Source organism: Trachypithecus francoisi, unplaced genomic scaffold, assembly GCF_009764315.1.
Source record: "Trachypithecus francoisi isolate TF-2019V2 unplaced genomic scaffold, Tfra_2.0 Lachesis_group10, whole genome shotgun sequence".
NCBI lineage: Eukaryota > Metazoa > Chordata > Mammalia > Primates > Cercopithecidae > Trachypithecus > Trachypithecus francoisi.
Window position 1 is genome coordinate 45204008 of NW_022681455.1, and position 23224 is coordinate 45227231.

Consider the following 23224-nt stretch of genomic DNA (forward strand, 5'->3'; position numbering starts at 1 on the left):
TAAAATTCTCTTTTTTTGTTGTATCTCTGCCAGGTTTTGGTATCAGGATGATGTTGGCCTCGTAAAATGAGTTAGGGAGGATTCCCTCTTTTTCTATTGATTGGAATAGTTTCAGAAGGAATGGTACCAACTCCTCCTTGTACCTCTGGTAGAATTCGGCTGTGAATCCGTCTGGTCCTGGACCTTTTTTGGTTGGTAGGCTACTAATTATTGTCTCAATTTCAGAGCCTGCTATTGGTCTATTCAGGGATTCAGCTTCTTCCTAGTTTAGTCTTGGGAGAGTGTGAGTGTCCAGGAAATTATCCATTACTTCTAGGTTTTCTAGTTGATTTGCATAGAGGTGTTTATAGTATTCTCTGATGGTAGTTTGTATTTCTGTGGGGTCGGTGGTGATATCCCCTTTATCATTTTTTATTGTGTCTATTTGATTCTCCTCTCTTTTCTTATTAGTCTTGCTAGCGGTCTATCAATCTTGTTGATCTTTTCATAAAACCAGCTCCTGGATTCATTGATTTTTTGGAGGGTTTTTTTTTTGTCTCTATCTCTTTCAGTTCTGCTCTGATATTCGTTATTTCTTGCCTTCTGCTAGCTTTTGAATGTGTTTGCTCTTGCTTCTCTAGTTCTTTTAATTGTGATGTTAGGGTGTCAATTTTAGATCTTTCCTGCTTTCTCTTGTGGGCATTTAGTGCTGTAAATCTCCCTCTACACACTGCTTTAAATGTGTGTTAAAGATTCTAGTATGTTGTATCTTTGTCCTCATTGGTTTCAAAGAATATCTTTATTTCTGCCTTCATTTCGTTATGTACCCAGTAGTCATTCAGGAGCAGGTTGTTCAGTTTCCATGGAGTTGAGCTGTTTTGATTGAGTTTCTTAGTCCTGAGTTCTAGTTTGATTACACTGTGGTCTGAGAGACAGTTTGGTATAATTTCTGTTCTTTTACATTTTCTGAGGAGTGCTTTACTTCCAACTATGTGGTCAATTTTGGAGTAAGTGTGATGTGGTGCTGAGAAGAATGTATATTCTGTTGATTTGGGGTATAGAATTCTGTAGATGTCTATTAGGTCCGCTTGGTGCAGAGATGAGTTCAATTCCTGGATATGCTTGTTAACTTTCTGTCTCGTTGATCTGTCTAATGTTTACAGTGGGGTGTTAAAGTCTCCCATTATTATTGTATGGGAGTCTAAGTCTCTTTGTAAGTCTCTAAGGATTTGCTTTATGAATCTGAGTGCTCCTGTATTGGGTGCATATATATTTAGGATAGTTAGCTCTTCCTGATGAATTGATCCCTATACCATTATGTAAAGGACTTATTTGTCTCTTTTGATCTTTGATGGTTTAAAGTCTGTTTTATCAGAGACTAGGATTGCAACTGCTGCTTTTCTTTGTTTTCCATTTGCTTGGTAGATCTTCCTCCATCCCTTTATTTTGAGCCTATGTGTCTCTCTGCATGTGAGATGGGTCTCCTGAATACAGCAAACTGATGGGTCTTGAGTCTTTATCCAGTTTGCCAGTCTGTGTCCTTTAATTGGACCATTTAGTCCATTTATATTTAAGGTTAATATTGTTATATGTGAACTTGATCCTGTCATTATGATATCAGCTGGTTATTTTGCTCACTAGTTGATGCAGTTTCTTCCTAGCATCGATGGACTTTACATTTTGACATGTTTTTGCAATGGCTGGTACCTGTTGTTCCTTTCCACGTTTAGTGCTTCCTTCAGGATCTCTTGTAGCGCACGCCTGGTGGGGACAAAATCTCTAAGCATTTGCTTGTCTGTAAAGGATTTTATTTCTCCTTCACTTGTGAAACTTAGTTTGGCTGGATATGAAATTCTGGGTTGAAAATTCTTTTCTCTAAGAATGTTGAATATTGGCCCCCACTGTCTTCTGGCTTGGAGAGTTTCTGCCGAGAGATCTGCTGTTAGTCCGATTGGCTTCCCTTTGTTTGTAACCCTTTGTGTGTAGCCTCGGCCTCCCAAAGTGCTGGGATTTATTAAAGTCTTTTTATTTCCCTTGAATTAATCAGTTAAGGATTGGGATGGTATGTTCTAGTCTCCACAACAAATGTATTTCTCTGACCTCTCCCCACACTACCAGAAGGTTTCAATTCTCTGGAATTTGATGATTGACAGTTTGCACCTACTATATTTTCACTATAGCCATATTTTTTAGTAACATAAAATTATTGCCTTTATTCCATTTTAATGCTTCTCTCCCTAAATTCTCTTTTCTCTGAAATTGATATTGTAAGCACCAGTATTACAGAATTTGTATGATATACCTCTGATTGCTCTTTAACTTTTACCTTTTAAATAATCTAGAAAAATTTCATTTCTATTTCTATGTATGTATATATGGGCATACTGTATACAAGTATGCAAATGATTTGGCATATATAAATGTATATGCAAATACAAATGTATATACATACATATATACATACAGGTATTTATTATGTACATATGTAAACTACATATATCTTTGTAGTATATAATTCTATCTTCATTTCATAGTCCTATATATTCTAAGATTTTTAAGAGTTTCAGTTTTTAACTCAACCTTTTAAACTCTTCTGGTATTTGTGAATGTTTATCTTACTGAGATTAGCCTTTTTCTTTAATGTTAAGTCTTATCTAAGATATTTTTGGACTGTTAGCTTTAAAGGCATTTTATTTTCCTTTTCCTTGTAATTAAAAGAAATCATGATAGGTACAAATGGGAATGGTAGAAAGACTTCAAAAACAGGAGAAGATGGACAACTTCTACAGGCATCCACCTATCTCTTCTTCAATGAGTTTTCTAGTCCACTTACCTCCAAAAACCATAACCCTGGGAGTCAAAATCCCCAGGAATCATAACCATGCTACACTTGGGCACAACTGAATGATACACCTGATTTCTCTTATTATTCAGCCTGTATAAGAAACTATGTTTTCAAATCTATGGTCAGTTCCTTTCAGGTTAAGCAAATTCAGATGACCACCTGGTACCTTACTCAATTTAAAGCTGATTATCAACAAATTTTAAGCTGCCTTAAATGTTATGTATATCACTCTGCTTTTCTCTAGATTCCACTATTAAGCCTCTGATATGAAAACACAAGATACAAAGTCCCTGGGGATTTTCTGTACCCACCCCCCCACCCCCCTCACCAAACTATTTAAAAGCTCTCTCTCTGGTAAGCTCTAATCTTTGCTCTCTTGTTTACTTTTTTCAATTTGAGGATTAGTCTGAAGGTAGAGTTCTCCCAACTTTTTAAGCATCCATTGTTTACATCTCTTTACAAACTTAGTGGCTTACAAGACTAGAGAGTTTACTTGATTAATGACAAACCTGAGCTTCTCAGGTTCCTCTATAAGCAGCAAAGCAGGTTCTTAGGCACAGCTCTTCTGGGGGTGACCACAGTTCCTCACTGACAAGGAAACTCAAAGCTATTTGAGACTTTGGTTGACACAGTCACAAATTATTTGATTAGATGAAAAAATTAGAATGAAAGTAACATTAGCTACACTTAGACACACCTGCCTTATTTTGGGATGGAGGTGGGTGGGGTTGGAGGGAAGCTATAGTTGTATGTATTTCCCTGCTTTTCTTTCTCAGTCTCTCAAATACACTAAAAGAACTCTGAGCACTATTTAATCTTTATTTGATCATTTAAAAGGATGTTCTGAGATCATGGATCTCTACTATAGGTATACCCAGAATCTGGTGCTAGAGAAAAATAAATGTGTAAGAGTTAGCTAACTGTCACGATGATGAACTAGTAAGACAAAATGGATGCAAAAATTCAGACTTTTTTTGTATTTCAAGTCACATAAATTAATAGTAATTAAGTAAATTATGGATGAAACTAAAGTCATGAACCATACATCAACTGAAAATAGGAAAGGACTTAGACTGTTTTTTGTATATTTGCTCAATGTTTTGAGAAGAAGCTAGAATACCAAGTGAGTTTTTATATCTATAAAGAAGAAAGAAAACTAAAATGAAGCCTGTTGGTAGGTCCATACCATTTTCATACATTCTAGGGGTGAAGGTAGTAAACAAAGTTTCTGCAACCATAAGTGATGCTTAGAGGAAAATTAAGTCACTGAATGATGCTAGGACTGATTATTCTACTGAACTTTAAAAGCAAGAGATTGCAGTCTCTGAGTCCAAAGTGGTTTCATATGAACTGCCACAGTTGTGGTTTACTCTAGAAACTATAACCTATCAAATTAGAAGCAGGCAAGGCCTATGCTCTTAACGGTTCCACTTTCTACTGTCCCAGTTATGTCTACAAGCCCAGCGTATTTTTTTTCAGTTAAACTGTTATTTGGATGAGTAGAATATAAACGCTACTCTGTTATGTTGGCCAGAGAAGATTTCTGTTATGGTATAAAGCTTAACGAAGTTGCCAGTCTTATGTTTATTGTACATATGAAGACTTTCACTGTAACTATTTTTATCAACTTCTGATATTTTATTATCCTAGTTACCAGTATGTAATACATAACTATAAAGAAGAAGTGTACAGGCTGCATAAGTACCCAAGCTTTTTCTACCCTGCATCTCCAGATATTTTATTGACTTTAGTACCCTGCTGACTCCCATTTTTCTAGGTGTACAGTAGCCTGCTATTATAGAGCAAAAAAAATGTTCCATTTCTTCTCTTCTTGATTGTGGAATGCCCTTTTAGGAAACAGGTTTGGCTAGCCAAGATTTTCCCATCAAAATTGAAAAGTTACCTGCTGAAATTACTAATGATTTATGTATTATGTTTTATTCCTTAATGAACCTTTCTCAGTGGCCATTTTTATAATATAAAAATATTTTAAAAATAAAGCATAAACAAGATTTTCTCTTTGTGTAATGCATCATAAGTGAAACCATGCCACTAAACAACCATATCCTGTTTAGGCAATGATGACATCAGAAATACATGTTTATCATCTGCTTTGGACAACTTAGCATGTTTTTGGCCCAAGGCAAAGTTGAACTAAAACCATTTGCAGTTGTCCCAAACCAAGATAACCACACATTTCTGAAGTAATTGATACCTAAAAGAACACTGCCTTTAGATCACAGTTCATGATCTAAGCATGCTAATTCTTTAAAGGTTGTTGAAGTTTATAAAGCATGTATATCTACTGGACCTCCTCCAAAGTTTAACATAAAATAATTACATTTTCAGCATACATAGAAACTATAATAAAGTTGGCACTTAGCACAATCTTTTGTAATTCTGAAATTACTTCTCTTGCCCAACCGAAAGAGAAGGGGAAAATGGAGATTCCTTATATGTGAAATTATGATAATAGCAATATGAACTGTGAAAATACTGTCTTGTAATTTGGAAGGCACTGAAATGAAATAAACCATTTTACTTTAATTTTTTCCTTTAGTGTTTAAAGAAATAATAATTTTATGTATAGATAGCTAAGGTAAATAGAAGACATATAATTTTCAAATTCATTGTTAAGACATATCCAGGGAATCCAAATAAATGTCACTAACTTTGTCTTGCAGTGATATAAAGCATGTAATTGCCCTGGGTACTACCCTAGCTAGTAAGTCCAATCACAGTCTGCAACTATAGCCGGAAGAATAGCTCTTCACACTATATATGCCAATATAAAAGCAATAAGAATTAGTTGAAACAAAAAAGGTAAATATTTAATTACAAATGAGCTTAATAAAATAAAATCAGTAAATGTCAGATCCAGAGTAGGGAAACCTACTCATTTTTAAAAAAAGGAAATAAGGAAAGGAAAACAGAAGTCATTTCCCAAAGTTGATGCTGAAGGTAAATCTGACTCCCACTTCAGGGGTGATCATGATCCTCTGCACATCGCTACCGTCAGACATAAAACCACTGACTTAGAGATTTCAAACATTTAAAGAACATGAGAATAGAACCAAATAGCATAGGCACTGCAGTGGTTGTTCTATTTCTGTAAAAAGGGAAGAATGTACTATACCTCCATTCTTTCTTGTTTAACTTCATCAACTTCGTCATCTTCAAACATTGCTAAAAGTTCTCCTGTCTGGTCAATAGAGTTGAGGAAGTCCTGAGCAATTTTTTGTCTTTTGTTCGTATTATTGCTGCCACTCAATTTGTCTTCATGAAGTCAAGGGAAAGAAAAAAAGAAATGTTCTCAATAGGTTTACATCGGCACTAATTATTACCTGTATTAAATATAGTATACCAAATTCAGAATTGGGATTCTCTGAAAATAATCTTAAAAAAATTCTTGCATCCAAAATAAAAGTCATACAGAATTAAATCATTTATTCATGTCACAAATCAGACTGAGAGGATAGAACCAAATGATCAGTTACCAAAATAAGTGTGAAAGGGCTAATTAAATCCCTTATAAAAAGCAGAGAGTGGTGTGCTCAGATTGGGAAAAAGAATACTGCTCTACAGTATTTATAACAAACACCTCTGAAATGAAATGACAATACAAAAAATGATGAGTAAGGATATGCTAGGCAAATACAAGCTAAGAGAGCAGAACTGGTAACATTAACATTAGAAAATACAGTTCAAGACCAAAAACACTAAAGGAGACAGGGTGAAATAGTATCTAATAATAAAAGGAATTTTAAACAGCCATAAACTTTTATGTACCAAAATAATAGCAAAATGAAAACACAAAGGAAATCTTAATAAAAAGCACAATTACTGTGAGATATCTGAATATATTTTTCAAAATTTGACAACTTAAGGTTACAGAAGATTTAAAAAATATTTATCTCTAAGCACATTAACAACTATATACATATAAGAATCTATATTATTCTTTTAGGTCCATAGATCATTTTTCTTCATTTTTATCATTTCTTTTAAATTTCTACATAGAAGAGTTTTATAAATATCTATAAATTAAAATATATTAAAATGATACCACATATCATTTTTGCTTGATTACTCTTTCCCATTTCCTTCCCTTTTATATGATCAAACTCCAACTAAAGATCCTGTAACTCATATTACTACCACCCAATATGTATTCTCCATGCTCATATATCCATAAAAATACATTCACTTATACAGCTGTTTTATTCATTTATGCTTTTTAGAAAAGGGTATGAGATTCCTTCTATTTCTTTCTTGTCTTGCACTTCATGTTTCTTTGTCAATTATGGAAAAAAATTCCTCCAAGTCAACGGTAGAGCCCTGATTCTTTAATGGTTGTGTAATAATTGACAGTATATATGCACCATAGCTTTCCAGACAATCCCCTATTGATGGGCATAAACTTTCTTTCAGGTTTTTGCTACCCCGGGGAAATGCTGTAATAAACATCTCATCCATATGGCATTCTGTGTGGTTGGCTTAATGTTTATGGCATAGACTCACAAGGATGGAACTACTGAGTTAAAAGGTACAAACATTTTAATGGAGGTTAAGAGATTGTTTACCAGTGCATTAACCCTTCAAGTTTCCAAGAGTAATGAGGAATGCTTTTCCTCTCCATGAGAACAGTCTAATAAATGTAAAGTGATATGTCATTGTGATTAAAATATTTAATTTCCCTAATGAATCTAAACATTTTTTTCCCATATGTTTGCCAGCTATCTGAATAAGTCTTTCTGTTAATTGCCTATTTTTATCCTTTGCCCATTTTCAACTGGGTTGTCTTTTTCTTAACAATTTAAAGGGATCTTTTATATTACCCCTTTGTTATCTGAGTTAAAAATGTTTATCCTAGTCTTTCATTTGCCTATGAATTTTAAAGCATCTTTTGCCATTAAAAAATTTAAAATTTGCCAGGCATAGTGGCTCACGCCTGTAATCCCAGCACTTTGGGAGGCCGAGGCAGGCAGATCACCTGAGGTCAGGAGTTTGAGACCAGCCTGACCAACATGGAGAAACCCCGTCTCTACTAAAAATACAAAATTAGCCAGGCGTGGTGGCGCATGCCTGTAATCCCAGCTACTCGGGAGGCTGAGGCAGGAGAATTGCTTGAACCCAGGAGACGGAGGCAGCAAGCAGTCAGCCGAGATCGCTCCATTGCACTCTAGCCTGGGCAACAAGAGCAAAACTCCATCTCAAAAAAAAAATTAAAAAAAAAAAAATAAATTTCTATATTGTCAAATAAGTTCATCTTTTTTTAAAATAACTTTTGTTTGAGATGACTTCTCTCCACTCACACAGATGGAATGGATCCTATCAGATATCTCTTCTTATTTAAATCTGTAAAGGTTCACTTTGTGGACAGTTTTACAATTAAGTTTTGTTAATGTTCTGTAGATATACTGAAAAAAATTCATAGACATTCTATTCCAGATAAATACAGGTCTAAGCATATCTTGCTATTTTGCTGATTTACTATTTAGTGCTTATGGGTCTATTATGTTAAAAATTGCGTCTTCTATAATTATTCCTCTTTATCCTGTTTTATTATTATTCCCCTTTATCCTTCTATAAAATATTCCTCTTTACCCTGTTTGGGCTTTTAATGTTTAATTATAGCTTGCATGATGCTAATATTGCCACTTCTGCTTTCTTTGCATTTGTGTATACATTTATCTACCATTTATTTGTTCATCCCATTATTTATAATCTTTCTTTATCTTCAAGTTTTATTTTTGTGGTTGTTTATAATCTGTCTTAATGTAAGAATTTAATCCATTTCATAATTAGTGCAATGACCAATATATTTCTTCTTATTATTTTCTCTTGCTTTATGTTTGGTATTTATTTCATATTCTTGTTTTTTCCTTTTCTTCATTTTTAATGATTTGGCCATGTTGACAGTCCCTCCATGTCTTCTCATTGTTAATTTGAAATTGTAATATACTTTTCTATTCTGTTAATGTTTACCATCCCCTTTTCCATTTTCTTTAATGCTTACCTCGCTCTTTTCTGGTTGGACACATTGCTTGAACATATTTTAAATGACAGTTTCCATTATTATTTAAAACAAGGTATCAATTATATCCCTACCAAGAGGTAACATTTTCCCAACAAATCAACTTTTTCTTCTAGTATTTCCCCCTTTCCAGTATCAAGAGACCTTCAGAATACTTCCATTTTCCCTATCTCAAGTGATCCATCCGCTTCAGCCTCCTAAAGTGCTGGGATTACTTATAGGCATGATTTTTAAGTATCTTTTTCAGTGTCTATTGTCCATTAGTCAATCTTCTTTGTAGAAATGTCTATTCAGATCCTTTGCCCACTTTTAAATTGGGCCACCTGTCTTTTTATTGTTGAGTTGTACCTATTCTAGATATATTCTATACAAAAGTACCCTATCAGATATATAAGAAAAATTTTCTCCTATTCTGTGGTTTGTCTTTTCACTTTCTTGATATTGCTCTTTGAAACATAAAAGTTTTAAAATTGATCAGTTAATTTATTGGTCATTGTTTTGACTCTGAAATAATTGATCAAGTCCAATTTTTCTATTTTTTTTCTTTTGCTGTTTGTGCTTTTGGTGTCATACATTCAAAATGCTTTGCCTCATCCAAAGTAATCAACATTTATTCCTGTATTTCTTTTTAAGAATTTTATAGTTTGAGCCCTTATATTTAGGTCTATGATCCATATTGGGTTAACTTTGTGTACTGTGTTGTTGTAGGTGTCCAAATTCTTTCTTTTGTATATGGATATCCAGTTGCTCCAGCAATATTTGTCAAAATGGCTATGTTTTCCCGATCAAATTCTCTTGAAATCCTTGTCAATATCGATTGACCCTAAATGCTTATTACTGAACTCTCATTCCACTCCATTTCATTGACAAATATGTCTACCCTTATGCCAGTACTGCTCTATTGTAATTATTGTAGCTTTATGGTAAGTTTTGAAATCAGTAAGCATGAGTCCTCTGACTTTATTCTTTGTTAAGATTGTTCTGGGTATTCTAGTTCCCTCATGACCTAGATGAGCCATTTCCATGTCAGCATCTGGCATTTCTATATGATTGGTAGAATCAGTGTAGTCATGATTCATACAATCAGTGTATTCATTTCTACAAAAAAGCAGATGAAATCTGTAGGCCAAGTTGGAGAGTATTAACACTTTAATAATATTCAGTGTTCCAATCCATGAACACAGGATGTCTTTCCATTACCATCTAGGCCTTATTTCAATAATATTTTGTAGTTTTCAGTACATAAATCTTGCAAGTCTTTAGTAATTTTATTCCAAAATATTTTATTCTTTTTGATGCTATTGTAAATGGCAGTTTTCTTAATTTCATTTTTGAGCTGTTCACTGCTGACATATTAAAATATGCTTGATTTTTGCATATTTCCCTTCTATCCAGCAAACATATCCAACCAGTCTATTAGTTGTAATAGTTTTTATTGATTTCTTAGAATTTTCTATACACAAAATTATGTCATCTGTAAACAGAGATAGTTTTACTTTTTTTTTTCTAATCTGGATGCCCTTCACTTCTCTTTCTGACTAAACACCGGGCTAAAACCTTCAGTACAATATTGCATGTAAGTGGCATGAATGGACATCTTTGTCTTGTTCCTGATCTTGTAAGAGAAAGCATACAGTCTTTTACCATTAAGTATGATGTTAGGTGTGGGTTTTCCATATATGTCTGTCTTAGCTCAGGCTGCTACAACAAATATATCATAAACTGGGAGGCTTAAACAACAAACATTTATTTCTCACAGTTGTAGAGGTTGGGAAGTCTAAGATCAAGGTGCCAGTAGATTTAGTGTCTGGTGAAGGCCTGCTTCATGACTTACAGATGACCATGACCTTGTTGTGTCCACATATGGCAGACAGCAGAAACAGAGGAAACAACCTTTCTTGTGTTGTTTCTCAGAAGTGCCCTAATCATAAAGGTTCCATCCTTATGACCTAATTATTAATACTTCCCACAACTCTCACCTCCAAATACTACCACACTGGGAATTATGCTTCAACATATATATTTAGAGGGTGGGGAGGGACACAAACATTTAGTCCATGCAATCATCTTTATCAAGTTAAAGAGGTTTCCTTTTCTTCCTGGTTTGTTGAATGTTCATTAAAAACTTTTGGAATTTTGGGAGCTTGCAGTGAGCCGAGATCGTGCCACTGGAATTTTGTTAAATGCTTTTCCTACATTTATTGAGGTGATCATGTGATTTTTCTCCTTTATTCTGTTAATTCGACGCATTACATGAATTGTTTTCTACGTTTAAAACAACCTATATCCCTGTGATAAATCCCATTTGGTCATGGTTTTAATCCTTTCTACATTTGCTAAATTCAGTTTAATGGCATTCTGTTGAGGATTTTTGTATCTTTATTGAAAAAGATACCAATCTGTGGTTTTTTTTTTCTTGTGATATCTTGGTCTGGTTTTCTTATCAGGCTCAATCTTTATTACCTTTATAGAATTAGTTGGGAAATTATTGGTATTCTTCTTTAAACATTTGGTGGATTTCAACAGTGAAATAATCTGTGACTGAGCTTTTCTTTGCAGAAATTTTTAAGCTACCAATTTAACCTTTGGCTATTGTCCTGTTCAGATTTTCCATTCCTTCTTGATTCAGTTTCAGTGGTTTGAGTCTTTATAGTAGACCAACTATATACTTATATAGTTTGTTATACTAACCATTTTATTTGCCACTTCTGATTCTTCATGTCTTTCTATAACTTGAGGTGCCATTTCCTTATCCCAGTACAGCATTATTACCACTTACATCATTTGTGCTGTTACTGTCAAATATATTACATTTCCAAATGTTACAGACCCAAAATCACAATTTTTACATATATATTGTTTTATACAGTTGCTTTATAAATCAGTTTTAAAAAGGAAAGGAAATATACAATTATATTATCTCTTATATTTATGTACTTAATTATCTTTATAAATGTGTGGATTCAAATTATTTGGTGCAGCTTGCTTTAAGCCTTAAAAACTTGTCTTATATGGGTCTGACAGCAAGAAATTTGCCTGGTTTTTGTTTATCTGGGAATGTATTTTGCATTCATTTTTGAAAGATAGTTCTGCTCGATATAAGTTTCTCGTTGGACAGTTTCTTTTTCTTTCAGCACTTTGAATATATCATCCCACTGCCTTCTGATCTCTATTGTTGATTAGAAGCCAGCCATCAATATTGTCAGGGTCCCCTTGTATATGCTTTTCTCTTGTGACTTTCATGATTTTTTGTCTGTTTTTGTCTTCCTACATTTTTGGTAAAAGTGTCTTAGTGTAGATTTCTTTATGTTTATCTTAACTGGAGCTTGTTCATATGCTTCAATTAGTAGACTGGTAGTTTTCATCAAATTTGGGATGTTTTCAGTCATTATTTCTTAGAATATTTTTCTACTCCTTTTTCTCTCTTTTCTGATACTCTCATTATGTATATTTTGACATACTTAATGATACCCTACATTTCTCTGAAGCTGTTAATTTTTATTATTTTTTCACTTTTTCTTCAGATTGTATACTCTTTAATGATGTCTTTAAGTTCAGATTCTTTCTTCTGCCAGCTGAAAACAACTATTGAGCCCTTCTGAATTTTTTCATCTCACTAATTGTATTCTTGAACTCCATAATTTCTATTTTTTAAAATGAATTGTTTTTATTGATATTCTTCACTTTGTGAAACAGTATTATCAGATCTTCCTTTTTAAAAATTGTATTTCCTTTAGTTATTTGAACACATACATAATAGTTGCTTTGATGTTTTTGTCTGCTAAGTCCAACATCTGGGACCCCAAAAGGCAGTTTCTATTGTCTACTTCTTTTTTTGGTCTCCTTTTTATGGATAACACTTATCTATTACTTGGCATATCTAGTATCTTGCTGTTATTGTTGAAAATGGATACTTGAGATAATATAGTGTAGCAAATCTAGATAATTTCCTCCCCTTCCTGGGGCTTGTAATTATTTATTTCATCACTTGACTGAACTAGTACAATGAAATCTCTTCTCCTGCAGTATGCAGCCTCTGATGTTCTTCAGAGGGTGCAGCCTTGAGTATGCAAACAATCTCCTCCATAACTACAGATGACTGTAGTTTTAGTCAGGGTGTCTCTGGCTGCTACCTTCCCTGATCTCCCCATTAAGTTTCTGGCTGCTCTGCCTCTACTGATATCACATACAGCTGTTAGCCACCACTAATTGCCAGCTGTTTGCTCCACTGTTTCTGATAATACCCTTGGGCATAAATTGCTCCAGAGACTGATTGATCTAAATAATATTGGGCCCCTTTGAAATGCTGTCAGTCTTTAAGTTTTGCTCTGACTGCAGGAGGTCTCTTTTTAACTATCTCTTTCCCTTGTTTTCTTTAACATCTAGGTGACCCACTGTTTTGCTTTTTGCTACCAGTATCATGGAGCTACCAGTCCCCTCTTAATCACTCATCACCAGGATCTTCATTGTTGTTGTTGCTGTTGTTGTTTTTACAATGAAGTTAGGTATGAACTTCTACATACTCTGTTCCAAGCAGTGATGTGGAAGAGCTGCAGCGCTTTCTGCTCCTAAGGTCTGAGTTGAACCTCTGTACCACAGTACTGAAGCTGAAGGTGGACCTGAAATTAGCTTCTCCTGGAAAGGCTTCCCTGTATCTGAGAATGGGGATCTGGAAAGGGAAGCAACCCCTAGTCTTCTAGGCTTGTCTATTCTGGTATGTAGCTTTGCTCCCTATGAGAGGTAGGGTGGTGGCAATCAGAGCCCAGTATTCTCAGCCCACCATGTGTGAGGTAGAGCTTTTATCCTATGAGTTGAGGTTAAGTGTGAAAAGGGAGCCCCAGTCACCTTAGCTGTGCCTGCCTAGAAAAAAGCTTTTGCAACATGGGGCTGGGGGAGATAAGAGATGCCTACCTCTTTGCCCCTTCTGGGGTAAAACTGTTGCCCTAGAATAACTGGAGGGGCCACCTACACTCACTCAGAATAGAGCTTCTGTCACACTGAGTTAAGGTGGCAGAATGCTGGAGAGTGATCATGTGAGCAGGTCATGGTTTAAATGAAAGACTCTCATACTGTTCTTAACAAGATTTAGTTGATCTTGAATATGTGTTACCCTGCTTGCTATATGTGCTTAGGACAATTTCTAGAGACTTTAAATGATTATTTCAAAAAAATTTTACCAGTTAAATGTGTTTCACTGGGGAGAGACTCTGCCATGCTCCTTACATAGCCATTTCAGAAGTCCCACCTGTCTCGCTCTGTCGCCCAGGTTGGAGTGCAGTGGCGCGATCTCGGCTCACTGCAAGCTCCGCCTCCCAGGTTCATGCCATTCTCCTGCCTCAGCTTCCCAAGTAGCTGGGACTGCAGGTGCCTGCCACCACGTCAGCTAATTTTTTGTATTTTTAGTAGAGATGAGGTTTCACCGCGTTAGCCAGGATGGTCTCGATCGCCTGACCTCGTGATCCACCCGCCTCGGCCTCCAAAAGTGCTGGGATTACACGTGTGGGCCACCGCACCCGGCCTGAATATTTTATCTTATAATTTCTATCAACTGTTTTTTTAAAGTTTTAGTGTGCTTTTTATAAGACACACAAAATTAGAACATACAAATGAAGATAAGGAGGGAAGATTTAAAATGAACGAGAGGACATCAAACTAATATGATGGTTTACCAAAACTGAGTATTACTCTGACCACCCTGAGCTTTGTGGTATCTGAAGCATGGTGTTAACTGCTATCATTTATTCAGTGGCAAGTGCTTTCACATGTTATGCTAAACTCTCCTAAGCACTCCACATGTTACACATGTTATATGATTTCCCTCCATATAAATGAGGAAACTGATCCTTCAAGGTCACACACAGAAAGCAGAGAACTGGTATTGATTGGAATTCAGGTCTATTTTACTCTAAGTCTGTATTCACTAAGCGCTCCATAAAAAGAAACATTTCAATTCATCTGCAGAACTATTTTTCAAGAATTAGATTCTATAAGAAGTGTAGTAATATTAAATAGGTAACACGGTATAATACATTTTATCAGAAATATATACTTTTGCAAGGGCATTCCACTTGGTTTGCTGACAGGAAACAAAATTAACTTGTTTTTGAGAATAGCTACATTGGAATTGCATAAATGTGTTACCACCACACGTGTCATAAGCTCAAGTTTTAGTTTTGTGTTTTGATTTGGTTACCTTCGAGAAGATCATCCTCATCAATGCCTTTGACAATCTTTGATTTGTAGTCTCGGATAAACATGTATTTTAGCAATCTTCTAAGTTTTTTCTATTAAAAATATAAAATACATAAATAAGAAAACCTATACATACATTCATTTTACTGATTAAAGACTACTATAACAAAATTTAATAAACTTGTACCTCATGATATCAGAGAAAATAATCCTTAGCATACTGCTATGACATAAAAAGGTAGTCATCAAACACAAAGGCTAAAATACAAGTCTTTTCAAAAGCATTTTTCATTTACAAATATCTGGATGTTCCGGAATCACAATAGTCACACACTGCTTAATGATGGGGATCAAGAAATGCATCCTCAAGAGACTTCATCGTTTTGTGAACATCACAGAATACACTTACACAAACCTAGATGGAACAGTCTAATGTACACCTAGGCTACATGGTGCAGCCTACTGTTCATGGGCTACAAACCTGTATGCAAGGGTAAGAAAACGGTAAGTATTTGTATATCTAAACATATCTAAATATAGAAAAATTAGTTAAAATACCATGTAAATGACAAAAAGCGATACATTTGTAGAGTGCATATACCATGAATGAAGCTTGTAGGATCTGAAGTTGCTCTGGTTGAGTCCATGAATGAGTGGCAAGTGAACTTGAGGGCCTAGGACATTACTGCATGCTATTGAAGACTTTATTTTTTAAAAAAGCTGTACAATTAGGCTACACTATATTTAAAATTTTTCTTTCTTCAATAATAAATGTGCCTTAGCTTACTTACTGTAACTATTTTACTTTATAGACTTAATTTAAAAAATTGACTCATAGTAATACTTAGCTTAAAACACAAATACCTTCTACAATTGTACAAAAACGTTTTTCCTTTATATCCTTATTCTATAAACTTTTTTCTACTTGTAAATTTCTTTTAGCTTTTTAAACTTCTTTGTTAAAAACTAAGATGTGTGTGTACACACACACACACACACACACATATACACACTAGCCTAGGCCTACACAGGGTCAGGATTGTCAATATCACTGTCTTCCACCTCCACATCTTGTCCCACTGGAAGGTCTTCAAGAGCAGTAGCATGCATGGAACTGTCAGTTCCCTTGATAACTGCTTTTTTATTGGAATATCTCATGAAGGAACAACCTCAGGTGGTTTACAGTTAAGTGATTTTGCAAGTAGTACGCTCTAAAATAATGATGAAGAGTATATAAATACATAAACAAGTAACAGTCATTTATTACCTTTATCAAGTATTATGTACTATACATAATTTTATGTGCTAGGCCTTTATACCATCAGCAGTGCAGCAAGTATACACCAGCACCATCACAAAGTTGAGTCATGCATTGCACTACAATGTTATTATGATACCTATGACATCACTAGATAATTGGAATTGTACAGCTCCATTATAATTTTATGGGACTACTGCTATATTTACAGTACATTGTTGAAAAAAAAGTTCATCATGTGGTACCTGACTGTGATTGCTGTTTTTTTTTGAGACGGAGTCTTGCTCTGCCGCCCAGGCTGGAGTGCAGTGGCACCATCTCGGCTCACTGCAAGCTCGGCCTCCCGGGTTCACGCCATTCTCCTGCCTCACCCTCCTGAGTAGCTGGGACTACAGGCACCCGCCACCACACCTGGCTAATATTTTGTATTTTTTTTTTTAGTAGAGACAAGGTTTCACCATGTTAGCCAGGATGGTCTCAATCTCCTGACCTCATGATCTGCCCACGTTGGCCTCCCAAAGTGCTGGGATTACAGGCGTGAGCCACCAAACCCGACCTGCTTTTTAAAATCTTATAAAAAGTTTTAGGATGTGTGTGGTGGCTCACACCTGAATTTCAGCACTTTGGGAGGCTGAGGCAGGTAAATCATGAGGTCAGGAGATGCAGACCATCTTGGCCAACTTGGTGACACCCTGTCTCTACTAAAAATACAAAAATTAGCTGCATAGTGGCATGCGCCTGTAGCCCCAGCTACTTGGGAGGCTGAGGCAGGAGAAACTCTTGAATCTGAGTGGCGGAGGTTGCAGTGAGCTGAGATGGTTCCATGGCACTCTAGCCTGGTGACAGAGCAAGACTCCGTCTCAATAAATAAATAAATAAATAAAATAAATGAAGTTCTAATTTTTTTTGAAGACTGTATTATCAGTCTTCATACCAAGCTGACTGTACTTATGCTATAGAATTTGGTATATACTCAAGATGAAATTTTATTTAAAAAAATTAACTTATAAATACCTAGACAGTGAGTGTATAAAAGCTGCTTTAAAAGTCAATAAATTCCTTTTTACTTTTTTTTTATTCTCTGAGAATCTTATCTTTTTGTTAGAAGATTTGGTTTATGTATTATATTTATGGAAAACAATCTGTAAACCCGAAAAACGTAGTTTTATGAAATTCAAAGCTGATGAATGATAGGTGTTAATGGTGGCCTTTTTTAGATTTAGTAGACCATAATACTGCTTAATTTTAAAAGTAACTGATAATCCTTTGTAGCTTGTTGTATGCTTACATTTAGAATGTATTATCACTCATTCCTGAACTTCAGGTTCAAGATTTCTATTAATAGCTGAAAAATACTGCATTTTACAAAGTTCTTTACATGCACATCATTTGATATCTTCAATACTTTCTTTGCATCTGGTGCCTTGTGCCTAAGACTGCCTCACCCTAGGCAGAAACTTTCACTTCAAAAAATCCTACAGTCTCTCCATCTAATCATACAACCCTGACATTTCATGAGTCTTAAAATGCTTCTTCAACTAAATCATAAAGATACCCTATACCAAATCATAATTTTCTTAATAGTGAAGATTTTCCATTTTTTAATATTCTTCATATCATCTAAGAGTTGATTAACTGAAACGTAAAATATTAGAGAATATTTTTGACTACCTACTCATGAAAAATAATTATGACAAAATTAGATACACAAATATCAGCTTAAATATTTTAATATCAGATTTCAAAGAGTAAGAAAGGTAGGTCTTTGTTCAAAAACAGAAATTATGGTATATATTTATCCCATTGAAAATTAATCTTAATTAATTTGCTTTTTTCAATAAAGTAGAGCTACAGACTAAACTTTGTATTTCAGGCTTAAAAATTTACTCTAGGAAAGTCTATAATCCTGGTAATGTTAATCTGTAAGAAGAGGAGAAAAATAAATATGCCATTCAGTTATATCCCACTTATGACAACAGAACATAGGGTCAATATTTAGTGAGTGTCATGTAGCAATGAAAGTGTCTATACAGACACATAAGGATAAGCGAGGTTTCGCTGTTAGCACAGTTTTCATATAAGTGCTTTTGTCCACATAATTAATATCAATTCTTTTGTAAACTCATTTTGTTGTGCAAACTATGAAGACTAAAACATCAGTTCAATAGTTATTATTTTAATTTGAAAGCTATATAACAAGGATATATAGTTTCCACACACAAGTTCAATTAAACACAACATCTGGATTTTAATACAATAAAATTACATTGTATTACCTTATCTTTGCGCATCAAAAACAGAAGATCCTCAGGAGTGATTACCCTTGCTCCCCGCAGTTGAGAAACTTCAGCGGCTTGCTGTAACTAACAATAATGAAAATTCAGAAATTTTTCTCAGTAATATAAATTATATATAGTACAGTCATGATGTACCTAGAGAGATAAATATACTGAGTTAAAAACCTTTGGGAATAATCCAGCAATCACATTACTGCTTTTAAGAGCAAAACGTCTTATGTTTTTAAGATATAAAACATGCAATTAAATTATGAGCCCACCTGTAACCAATACAATAAACAGAAATCTTTTCTTTCATGCAAGAGAAAAATCATACACAGCTTCCAGAAATGCATTAATGCACCTGAAAATAATTTCATGAAATTTTATCCTTCATACTCATGTGAGCAATGGTTTCACTCAGTATCACTAGTTGAATAAGTATATTATTAATCTGAGCTCCCATGCTGCCCTGATTTGAAATAGGCCCATTCAGAACTTTAAAAGATCAACAAAAACAGTAGCTGTTTCTAATATCCAAAGGAAAAAAAATACGTTTAGTTTTGGCAAGTCTTCAGTGGGTAAAGGATTCAGTCCATAAATCATAATACTGGACTGCATTAATTTCTTTCCATACTAATCACATGCACACAAAAAGTTAACTGTATCTGGAATGTACAACACAAAACATTACTGCATGAAAAGTTAGATTCCCCCTGAAATGTTCATCTAGCCCCTTATATCTACAAAGTCAAGAATTTTCAGGAATTCATAACTCCTAGAAACATAATCTTACTTAAAAATGACCTGGAAAATAAAAGAATGTGAAAAATGATAGTTCTATTTTTTGGCACAGGCAAACTCAATTTCTTATTTTGATTATTTGGAAGTAATATAAAATATGCCCATCTGAAAAAAATAAAGATGCTACAGAAAACACTATAAAAATGTGTAACTTTTTCCAAATTTGATAAAAGCATACTGATTGCACCAAACCAAGTCTATACAATATGAAATATTATAAAAATGTTTACATATAAAAGCTGTTCCTGAATGCAGACTTCTTTTAAAGGATAAACCTAACATATATTCTTGAGAACTAATCTTTAAAAATGGACACACTGTTATCTCAAATATATGAAATCAAATAGCACATTTGTGCTAAAGAAATTCTGCTTGAATGTTTAATCCATTTTGCTAAGTAAGCTTCAAACCCTCTCTAAATACACAGACTACAAAATAGACTATAAACTTGCTATGTGTCAGCTTTACCACTGAATTTCCTGGATACTGTGGTTGGTATATAAACACAATCCTATCTAAATATAGAAATTTAAATTTAACTGTGAACCATTTAAAAAGAAATGTTGGGGGGGGGAAGGTTTTTAAAAAGATGATGTTATCTACTCAGAAACTAACAGTTTTCAGCAAGCATGAACATATTTTTTCTAAAAATTGGAAGTGTGAGGGAAATATATGTACACATGCTTTTCAAATAAAAACATTTCTATCACAGTCTAAAATACAGGTAATCAGTGTTGAGAAGAATATGGGCTATATATACATTTGTCTGGAAGCATACATAGTACATTTATTTTCTTAAATGAAGAATGCTGATCATTTGAAATCTGAAAAACACTATACAGACATATGTAATTTTACACACATTAAGAAAGGATCAGGAGAAATATGTATCCCTAAATAGTTTTCCCAATTAATCAGCAGTTTATGCACACTACATATAAATAATCTCTATTCATAATATTCTCCAAAGTATCAGTTTACAAACATATTAACCAGGATAAGTATGAAAATAGAAAATAAAGACACAGAAGAGTTTGACATTTGGAATCACTGTTTTTTTTTGTTTTTTTTTTTTCAGAACCAATACATGACCACTGTAAGGATCTGGAATTTATATCATGGTTGTGCTGTCATATGTAGCAGGAAAAGTTTATCTTTGCTTTTTATTTATCTGATTTTCTAATTTATCTCAAACAACATAATATCCTTACTAGGACTAGCATTGCTACCACTCCCTAGTCTACCTTGGACCTCTGCCTAGTTAGTATGTCTCTGGAACTGAAAGTATCACTATGTTACCTTACCAAGGCCTGCCTATCCTGGATGTGTCCCAAATTCCAAAATTACCTCTCCCAAACTTTGACCTCTTCTTCTCTACCAAGTGAAGACGGCAATCTTATTAGCTAATTAAAGTAACTCAAACAAAAGTCATCTACTATCCCCATACCAAAATACTCCAGTCCTGCACTCAGTCCTATGGAACTTGCGTATCCGAAAATTCAGCCCTCCTTATAGAGGAGTGTCACACTCAGGAATACTATTTTCCATCCATGTTTGGTTGAAAAAAATCTGCATGTAAGTGGGCCCATGCAGTTCAAGTTCAAGTTGGTCAAGGGTCAACTGTGTTATTACGCATTGGTTTACTTCTCCTGAAAATTTTTGCCTACTACCAGAAAGACTAAAGAAAGTTTTCTTTAACAATACAAACTTTAAAAACAGGTGAGCATTAAAAAGTGGGTAAAGGACAAGAACAGATACTTTTCCAAAGACGACATAGACGTGGCCAACAAGCATATGAAAAAAAAGCTCAGTAACACTGATCATTAGAGAAATGCAAATCAAAAGCACAATGAGATACCATCTTACAGCAGTCAGAATGGCTATTACTAAAAAGTCAAAAAAATAACAGATGCTGGCAAGGTTGTGGAGAAAAGGGAACACTTACACACTGTTAATGGGAGTGTAAATCAGTTCAACCATTGTGGAAAGCAGTATGGCTAAAAGTAGAACTACCATTGGACCCAGCAATCCCATTACTGGGTATATACCCCAGGGATTATAAATCATCCTACCATAAAGACACATGGACACAAATGTTCACTGCAGTACTATTCACAATAGCAAAGACATGGAATCAACTTAAATGCCCATCAATGACAGACGAAAGAAGATGTGATACATATACATCATGGAATATTATGCAACCGTAAAAAAGAATGAGATCATGTCTTTTCTGGGAACATGGATGGAGTCGGAGGGTAACTAATGCAGAAACAGAAAACCAAATACTACATGTTCTCACTTATAAGTGGGAGCTAAATGATGAGAACTTATGAACACAAAAAAGGAAAGAGACATTGGGGCCTATTTGAGGGTGGAAGGTAGGAGGAAAGAGAGGAGCAGAAAAGAAAATTCTTGGGTAGTAGGCTTAATTTCTGGGTGATGAAATAATCTGTGTAACAAATCCCCGTGACATGAGTTTACCTAGGTAACAAACCTTCACACATATCCCTGAACTTAAAATAAAAGTTAAAAACAAAACAAAACAAAAAACAGGTGAGCAACTGGGCAGTCCAATTCCACAGGTGCATTTAATGTGAAAACAACAGTAGAACTGGGAAACCAATATTACAAATGTTCCTCAAACCTTCAGTATTAACAGCAGTTCAGTTATAGCATTTCTTTTTTTCTGATTAATATTACTTCTATTTGTCAAAGTAAACAAAATACAATATTAACTTGTAACAACTTTGTTAGTAAAACATTCTCTAAAATATTAAAACTCAAGTTTACATTTTAAGTATAATAGTTTATTAGGAGGTTGAGAATTAAAAGGTACACTATTACATGTCACCTCAAATGTCACATCTTTGACCCTATAAATAAATATGTTCTCAATTTCACCTTGCTATCCATGACATTCATTTTTTTCTCACTGCATTATATTTTCACCAATTTCTGTTTATTTTGTTGTTTCTTTGCATCTTCTCAGGGTGTTGAATGTGCTATTTCCACCGTATTTGTTATACTATAATCTCCCTTAAATGTAATGTCTGAATTCTTGCTCTGAGATTTATGATAATTCCCTATTATCTAAATTCAATGTGGTCTTTAAAGCTTGAATGATGCACATATTTTCCCTGCCTTTCCACTAATTATATTTCTTGTTTCTCTCTCATATAATTCTACATTTAGGCTCCAATAATTTTGGCTCTTTTTTACCTTTGTGTACTTGTGATGGTTAACTTTGTGTGTCAATTTCACTGGACCACGGGGTACCTAGACATGTGGTCAAGCATTATTCTGAGAGTCACTATGAGGGTGTTTCTGGACGAGATTAACATTTCAATCAGTAGACTGAGTAGCAGACTGTTCTTCTTAATGTGGGTGGGCCCCATCCAATCAGTTGAAGACATGGATAGAACAGAAAAGGCTGAGTGAGAGGAAACAACTTCTGTCTGAATGCATAACCTGGGACACTGGGCCGTTTCTGGCCTTTGGTCTCAGACTGAAACATCAGTTTTTCTTGTGTTCTGAGGCTGCTGGCTTTCATACTGGAAATACACATCTACACATTGGCTTTCCTGGGTCTCCAGCTTGCCAAATGAAGATTTTGGGAATCCTCAGACTTCGTAACTGCATAATTATAATTTATTATCCTTATAATAATACATAAATCTCTCTCTCACACACAGGCATGCACACTCACACATACTGTTGAACTCTAATACAGTACTATATTCAAGTTACGAGAAAATCTTGATTCTTTATAAGATGTGGCACTTTTTCTTTAAAATACAAGCTTTAGCCGGGCGCAGTGGCTCAAGCCTGTA

The 23224-nt window shown here is 34.6% G+C and overlaps 1 protein-coding gene across 2 annotated transcripts in view; it reads right to left on the reverse strand.

Moving 5' to 3' along the window:
* SUPT3H (SPT3 homolog, SAGA and STAGA complex component) overlaps positions 1 to 23224 on the reverse strand; it is a 516212-nt gene that overhangs the window by 153129 nt on the left and 339859 nt on the right. For both annotated transcript variants that reach the window (XM_033217359.1, XM_033217358.1), the window contains exons 4-6: positions 18588 to 18674; positions 15055 to 15145; positions 5961 to 6100 (exon numbers count right to left, since the gene is read on the reverse strand). In XM_033217359.1, coding sequence (XP_033073250.1) covers positions 5961 to 6100; positions 15055 to 15145; positions 18588 to 18674 — 318 coding nt within the window. The remainder of the gene's footprint in view (positions 1 to 5960; positions 6101 to 15054; positions 15146 to 18587; positions 18675 to 23224) is intronic.